At 39.0% G+C, this 8,382-nt stretch overlaps 1 protein-coding gene across 1 annotated transcript; it reads left to right on the forward strand.

Annotated features, from left to right (window-relative positions):
* The first annotated feature begins 581 nt into the window (after positions 1–581).
* Positions 582–2,927, forward strand: LOC100677511 (olfactory receptor 11H4-like). The gene has a single exon (XM_023540620.2). It carries the CDS (start codon positions 1,494–1,496, stop codon positions 2,550–2,552), a length of 1,059 nt encoding a protein of 352 aa, XP_023396388.2. The 5' UTR covers positions 582–1,493; the 3' UTR covers positions 2,553–2,927.
* The last annotated feature ends 5,455 nt before the right edge of the window (positions 2,928–8,382 follow it).

Genomic DNA, 8,382 nt, shown 5'->3' on the forward strand with positions numbered 1-8,382 from the left:
GTAGACCTGAGAGTGTCCTGCTGAACTATTAGTCACAGCCAGCAGACTTGGCTCATTTCTCAGAACAGAGGATGGGAAGCTCAGATCTGCTATTCTGGTCCCTGGTTTAAATCTGTGAGCTTGGACTTGGTTCCCAACCTGTAACAGGGAAAGCAATTTATTTCTGCTTCATAAATGACAATCTAGGAATCATCTATTGAGCAACTTATTCAGGGAGGATGGAAAACAAATGTGTTTTGAATTTATTATTGATTGGAAAATGAACAGCTTTATAACTACTTTTTGTTCCTTTTTTATGCCTCCCTAAAAACAACCTCCAGCAGGGCACTAATGATGTTGGAATCCAGGTCTTCATTCTGAAGGATCTTTTTTTCTTCTTTGCTTTTCAGAGTTTTTTCTCTTCCATTCCTGACAAAGTTGTGACTGGTGACCTCCAATACAGAAGACAAGAGATCTGAATTTAACAACAAAAATTAAACATCAAAACAACCACTTTAATTTTTTGGTAAGACTCTTAATTCAGGGCTTTATGAATATTAATCAATTATAATCTGTTGTTTAAAAACACATATTTGTGCATTTTGCTTGCTCAGCTCTTTAAATTATAAATGTGTTGCTACTGAAAAGTACATGCCTGTCCAAATATTTGGAAATGTCTTCTCCTCCCTTTTAGAGAATAAAATAAATTCTACCAGATAAAATTGCTACACCATTTGTTCTCAGATCCCTTTAGAAAATTCTTTTATTGGCTTAACCACCTAAAAACGCTCACTAAAAAAACTAAACTTTTGTATTGAAAACACCATCTTTTTTTTTGTTTCAACTAGGTAGGATCTGAATGTGAAAAATAAGATAGATCCTTTCTGCATAGTATGTATAAAAAACTTCACTTGCAAAAGTTAGATATATTTGAAAAATAATATTCTCACTTGTCCTTATTTTGGAACAAAGGTATTTCTAATGCTGGGATTTTGTTTGTTTTTTGTTTTGTTTTTCTTTTTAGGTGCCATGCAACCAGTTAGAGTAGTAAAAAGAAAATCTTGAAAGGAAAAATTGAAGAATAGCCCTAAGTCTTGGGTGTAGTGATGTCTGTGACAAATTAGGCTATTCTGTAAGGCCAGTGTCCTGGTGTGGGTTTTATCTCCATGTATCAGTCAACTAATTCTGTTGCCAAAGGCTTAATCCAACCTCACACCAGCTGTTCTCAAAATATATGTTCTTCTTTGTGGGTGTATGTTTGTTTTGTTTTTAACAAGGTGGGCTAGATAAGAGAAAGTAGATGAGCTTGTGCATAAAGGCCTCTTATCTACATTGGAAACACAAGTCAAAAGCAGAAAAGGTCTTATGCATCAAAAAGAAAAACACATCTGGTGATGCCACTGGTGTGGAAAATTCTAGGTGCACTGGATTCTGCCAAAATAATATTGAGATTTAGAGCCACAATTAATTCAAAATAAGGTGGAATTTGTTCCCAGCTGGTCTCAGAATACGTCATGTATTTTCCATTTATAGGCCAAGCTCCCTTCTCAGTAAAATCTGTGAGATACATAGGAAGCAGAGGAACTCGGATTAAACTCATTTCTTTTTTCTTCATAGGTTTAAGGTCCATGAACAGGTCAGCAACACACATTGTGACTGAGTTTGTTCTCCTGGGATTCCCTGCTTGCTGGGAGATGCAGATTTTCCTCTTCTCATTGCTTTTGGTGGTTTATGTCTTGACCCTGCTGGGGAATGGGGCCATCATCTGTGCAGTGAGATGGCACCCACGACTCCACACCCCCATGTACTTTCTGCTGGGCAACTTTGCCTTCCTTGAGATCTGGTATGTTTCTTCCACAGTTCCCAACATGCTAGCCAACATTCTCTCCAAGACCAAGGCCATCTCATTTTCTGGTTGCTTCCTCCAGTTCTATTTCTTCTTTTCCCTGGGCACTACTGAATGTCTCTTCCTGGCAGTAATGGCTTATGATCGGTACCTGGCCATCTGCCACCCACTGCACTACCCCACCATCATGACCAGGAGGATCTGTGGCATGCTGGTGCCTCTCTGCTGGCTCATTGGATTCCTTGGCTACCCAATCCCAATTTTCTTCATCTCCCAACTTCCCTTTTGTGGTGCCAATGTCATCGATCACATCCTGTGTGACATGGACCCACTCATGTCTCTGTCCTGTGCCCCAGCCCCCATTACTGAATTTATTTTCTACACTCAGAGCTCCCTTGTCCTCTTTGTCACTATTACGTATATTCTTCGATCCTATACTCTACTGCTCAGAGCTGTTTTTCAGGTCCCCTCTGCAGCTGGCCAGCGGAAGGCCTTCTCCACATGTGGCTCTCATTTAGTTGTGGTGTCTCTTTTCTATGGGACAGTCATGGTAATGTATGTGAGTCCTACATATGGGGTCCCGACTTTGATGCAGAAGATCCTCACACTGGTATATTCAGTATTGACACCTCTCTTTAATCCCCTGATTTATAGTCTTCGTAATAAGGACATGAAATTTGCCCTGAGAAATATCCTGGGTAGAATGAGAATAAGTCAAAATTCATGAGTCAAAGATGTGCCATACTTCCAAGTCCTAATGAAGAACAAGGTGGAGACGTGCTCATTATTGCCATGGTCTTTTAGTCCTCACTTTGTGGAGTTAGGGGCCAGATATTCTATCTGCTATGTCCAACTTTAAATACCTTTCCTGTACTGATCTACTTAAACCTTAACTCACTGGGCTTCAACACTGAGTAAAAATTTTTTAGTGTCTGTCCTTATTGGAATGACACAATGCAATTGTTATCTGAGAAAAGTTAGATTTTGGTATAACATCAGTTTTAGAGCAAACATAGTCACCTTTACTGAATAATTAAGGTGCAATGACTTTTAACCAGGCATGGGACATTTCTAAACCTTTAACAGACACTTGTTGCTTATACCTAGTCTAACAATATTATCTAATCACTGTCTCTTTCTATCAAAGAAGGAAGAAAAAAAGAAACTATGACCAGAAGAAACTATTTGAACAGATTTTCTTAGCGGTATAATTCCCTTGTCACAAGTGTGAAATAAAACTTTGACACATGCCAAACAGTAATTTGTTGCAGCTGCTTTAAGGTTTCTGTCATTACACTTACCACATTAGGATGTAATTTATTTATTTACATGTAGCTCCCTTCGAGGGAGCTCCTTGAGGACAGGAATTGCCTTTTTCATTTCTGGATCCCCAACACGGTGAGAGATAGTAAAGCAGTTTTTGACACCCGGGAACTGGCCTAACACTATCAGGTCCTGGTGTTGACAGGAGCTGGCCCGCCACCCACAGTTAGGCTGGCAGAGTGTCCTCTGCTGGACATAAACAATTTCACACAACACAGTCTCAGACAAGGCCACTCTGTGATCAGGATGGATCAAGACAAAATCGAGACCACTCCACAATCACATCTGAGCAGAGTCAAAAACAAGAGCACTATCCAGATCACAAAAAATGACCAAACATCCCCTTTTTCGGCCTCATATGAATGACTGCTTTCTCTTCACCAAGTATAGCTTTAACCCAATTTCACTGCTACTGCCTTATAGATAAAAATCAAGATGCCAAATCATAGAATTTTCTGCTTTCTGTCAGCATCCACAGAAAAAACTTACTTCCTTAAGCTCTCCCCAAAATCACCTAACAAAAGCCCAAATCACATAATAACTACTTTCTAACACCCTGACATGCACCATGGTTTCTCATGGCATAGATTCTCCCTCATGATGACAAACCAATAAACCCAAATTCAACTTTGTTCGACCACAGGTATGATATGGTGATCTTTCATATGATGGAAATCAGCAGTAGTTCAATACTCAGCATACAATAAGGGCTTAAATATGTTTATTGAATATTTTCTATCTCAATTTTTTTTACTTACAAAATATGAGGTTGTCATAACAAATTAAAGCAACGTAAAAGTGTATAAAGATGGTGGATTTCCCTTCTCAGTTCGCGTTCCCACCAATACTTCTCTCTGCTACTCAGAGTCAATATATCTAAATTCCTCTGTTTTGCTTTCATAATACGGCCCCAATAAACCTATATTATTTGTTTCCCACTGCTTCCCAACATGAACCCTCAGGTTTAGTCAGCCACTCACCTGACTCCTCCAATCTCTATCATCCCTGCACCTTGGCTCAGGCTGCTTTATGAGCCTCACCTCATCTTCTGTTCTGCCACGTGAGAAAGACAGTTAACACGATGCCTGGGGTCTTATTTTGTAAAATGGGTACAATTTATATCTTGTAAGAATTTTGTAAAGATTAAATGAGACAATTTATACAAGGACCAAAGCACAGAAAGAGACAGAAGACTCTCGGCACATGTTCGTTCCCCTCTCCTTCCTAACTTTCAAGCCTCAGATTAACCACAACTCCTCCTTGAGGCATTTTGTGTCTACAGATGACTGGCCCAGCTGGAGCTGCGGGTTTGTGTTGGGAAGCACGGAAAACAAATAATACAGATTTTTAAAAAAAACGTTGCTCTCCAGTCAACTCTGACTTGTGGAGGCGCCATGTGTGTCAGGGTAGAACGGTGCTCCATATGTTTTTCAATGGTTGATTTTTCAGGAGTTAATCAGTCGGACATTGAGGTGTTTCTGGGTGTCCCCAAACTTCCCAACATTTTGGTTAGCAGCCAAGCACATTAACCTTTTGCACTATCCAGGGACTTCCAATACAGGCCATATTATGAAGGATGATGAATGCCAGACAAAAGAATTTAGATATATTGACTCTGAGGAGGGGAGAGGAGGACAAAAAAATTGGAAGAAGGGAGGAACAGAAGCCTAGGTAACCTCCTTCATGACCACAAGTATCCATGACATCCCAATCTGCCACCTGTTCTATGTCAATAAATCACATCACCTCCACCTACATACCCACCTACATACCTCCTTCCAAATGTTCCCAGAAAAAGGAGTAACAAACACCAAACTACTGCCGCTGAGTCTTTTGAGGGATGAGTTTTTGAAACAATAGCTTTTCTTGGAGTGGCTGTGAGTCAAGAGCGGCCATGAGTCAGGAGCAGACTAGATGGAAGCTAACAACAACTTTTACAATAACTCTCAGAGTTGCTAATCATATAATGGACCAACAATTTCTGAAGATGGAGAACTGTGGTGAAACATAAAACCCATGACAATGAGAATAGTTTTATTCATTCTCATGCAATTGCTCTACGCCTCTCCCTATCATTTCTCCACTTTGGTTGTATTAATTCTCTAAAATTGTAGCCCTACGAATTTTCCACCATTGCAGGACACATCCTGGTTGTACCTAGTCGCCTGTGTTCTGCTGCCCTCTAACGGTCACTATGCTTCTATCGCATGCGTAACCATAACAGGAAAAACCTCAACCCACCCAAATGTAATGTGGAAAGGAATGTATTTGCTAATTGAATCTTCTAATTAACTGATCAGTAAAAGCCTTTTTATACTGAGTATTAAAATCATTCCAAAGCATATTTGTCCTTTTTGAAAATGGAGTACCTGGGTAGTGCAAATGGTTCACTTGCTAGGCTGCCAACCTAAAGGTTGGAGGTTCAAGTCCACCCAGAGGCACCTCAGGGAAAAAAAAAAAAGGCTACTTCCAGAAAACCAACCATTGAAAACCCTGTGGAGCACAATTCTACTCTCACACACATAAACCGAAAAGAAATCCAGTGCCGTCGAGTCGATTCCAACTCATAGCGACCCATAGAGGTCACCATAAATCAGAATTGAGTCGACAGCCACTGACTCATTGAAAATAATTTAACGTTTCATCCCACAGAACTCAGGATGTTTAATGTGGTGGGACAATCAATGAACAGGCAGTCAGTTGATGAGGGTTCCAATCTAGTTCTACCACTAACTAGTAACGTGTCTTATAAGTCACTTCACGTCTCTGGTTAATAAGAAGCTTGAATGGAGCGATGTTTCTAGGTTCCCTATATTCATTCATTTTTCCCTCAAAATATTTGACCTATTTGTTATTTTTCATTGCCAACATATATTCCGGTGAGCTAGAATAATATTTTGAGGTATTAACCAAAGTTCTCCATGGTCCTTCCCGTACCACATATTTTCTCATACTTTTACCCTCCATATTTTTAGAGCTAAAGTCATTGTCTCAGGAGAGGAATGATGCCTTAGAAAAACATGAAGATACTTTTAAATTTCAAAAGCTAAAGTCTTTAATTTGCAATAGCCCAGGCTTTTTTTTTTTTTACTTTGAAAATTCTGAAAATTTATCCCATGAAAAAAATCGGGAAGAAGAGATGAAAACCAATGTGTATTGTAACACTAATTTCTCTAATGCATAAAGCCCCCGAACCTTCTGTAGTTTAACACAACAGAAGTCTATTTCTCATTCACCTAACACTTAAAGCAGTTTTTTTCCACCAACTTCACACTGGAACACATGTGCTATCTAAGAGTCTTGCCATGAGTTTATGAAATGATATAACAGTTGAAAGTATGTAAATGACTCTTACTTGGAAGATTTACCAAAGTTATTAACTTTTTAAATCTATCAAAACTCAATATTAAGAAAACAAACAACCAAATGAAAAACAGGAAAGATCTGAACAGACACTTCACAAAAGAAGATATGTTAAGGGCAAATAAACACATGAAAACATTATATGTCATTAAAGAAATAAAAATTAAAACCACAATGAACCATGACTGCATACCTATTAAAACAGCTAAATTCCCAAAACCTGACAATGCCAAATGCTGACAAGGATATGGAACGACCGGAACTGTCACTCATTGCTGGTTGGGATGCAAAATGTTACAGTTACTTTGGGAGAGCATTTGGCAGTTTCTTATAAAGCTAAATATAGACTTACCCTATGACCCATCAGTCAAACGCCTACGTATCTCCCCAAGCAATTTGGAAACTTATGTACACCAAAAAAAAAAATCTGTATATAAAAGTTTACTGCAGTTTTAGTCATAGTCACTAAAAACTGAACGCAGCTAAGATGCCCTTCCACAGGGGAATGGATAAACTGTGGTGCATCCACACAATGGAATATTATTATTCAGCAATAAAACTGAATGAGCTATTGAATCACACAACATGGTTGATCTTAAATGCATTGGAGAAAGGAAAAGAAGATCCAAAAGACTACATACTGCATGATTCTATCCATATGAAATTCTACAAAAGGCAAAACTATAGGAATGGAAAACATAGTAGTGATTGCCAGGAGATGGGGGGAAGGGGTGTGGTTGACTACAAAAGGGATGTACAGGGGAACTTTTAGGTGAAGAAACTATTCTATATGGTTCTAGGGTGGGTGATGGATACATGAATTTACGCATTTATCAAAGCTCATAGAACTGTAAATCATGAAAAGTGAACTTTAATATATGCAAACTAAAAAAAAAAAAAGATCAACCAAGATGTGAGGGAATTCCAAGATGGAAGACAGTTTGTGACAAATAAATCTATCTGTATTATAACTGTGTGACATAACTGCACTCGGTGGGTAGGGTAGAAAAGGAGGAGCCTACCTAAGTAACTTTGGAAAATGGTATTTTGACTAGAAACCGTAAGGCTAAAGGCAAATCACCTACACATGGACACTCTACTGTAGTTGGTAAATTTGTTTTCACAGAACTGTGGGTTAACAATTCTGGAACTGTTTTACATATATACTGTGGCTGAACAAATAAGTAAATGAATAGTAGATGGTGAGAGCCAGGGGTTCTTACTGTCTTATTAGTTTCCTATTGCTGCTAGAACAAAGCACCACGGACTTACCCAGTAAAACCCAGTGCCATCAGACTTAGTGCCTTAAAATAACATAAATGCATTATGTTACTGTTCTGGAAGTCAGAAGTCCAGAATCAGTCTCACTAGGATAAAGCCAAGATGTCAACAGGGCTGGTTCCCTCTGGAGGGTCTAGAGGAAAATCTGTTTCCTTGCCTTTGCCAGTTTCTAGAGGCTGCCTGCATTCCTTAGCTAGTGGCCCCTTCCTCCATCTTCAAATCTAGCAGCATAGCATCTTCCAATTTCTCTCACACTCTTCAGTCATCACATCACCTTCTTTAACCCTCCTGCCTCCCTTTTAGAAGGAATCTTTTGATTACATTAGTCCACTGAATATTCCAGTATAATCTCCCTGTCACAATGCCCTTAGGTTAATCATACCTGCAAAGTTCCTTTGCCATTTAAAGTTAATGTATTTATAGATTTATAGATTCTGGGGATTAGGATGTGGACATCTTTGGGGGGCTGTTATTCAAATCTACCACACTGTTAAAGACAGAAGTTACAACTAAGCAAGAAAGAAAGCCAAGAACGAACCCTGTGGAACTGATTAGAGACATTCAGTATGAACTCATGTTTAGCTTAATAT

The sequence above is a fragment of the Loxodonta africana genome, chromosome 10 (genome assembly GCF_030014295.1).
Source record: "Loxodonta africana isolate mLoxAfr1 chromosome 10, mLoxAfr1.hap2, whole genome shotgun sequence".
In the NCBI taxonomy this organism is placed as follows: Eukaryota; Metazoa; Chordata; class Mammalia; order Proboscidea; family Elephantidae; genus Loxodonta; species Loxodonta africana.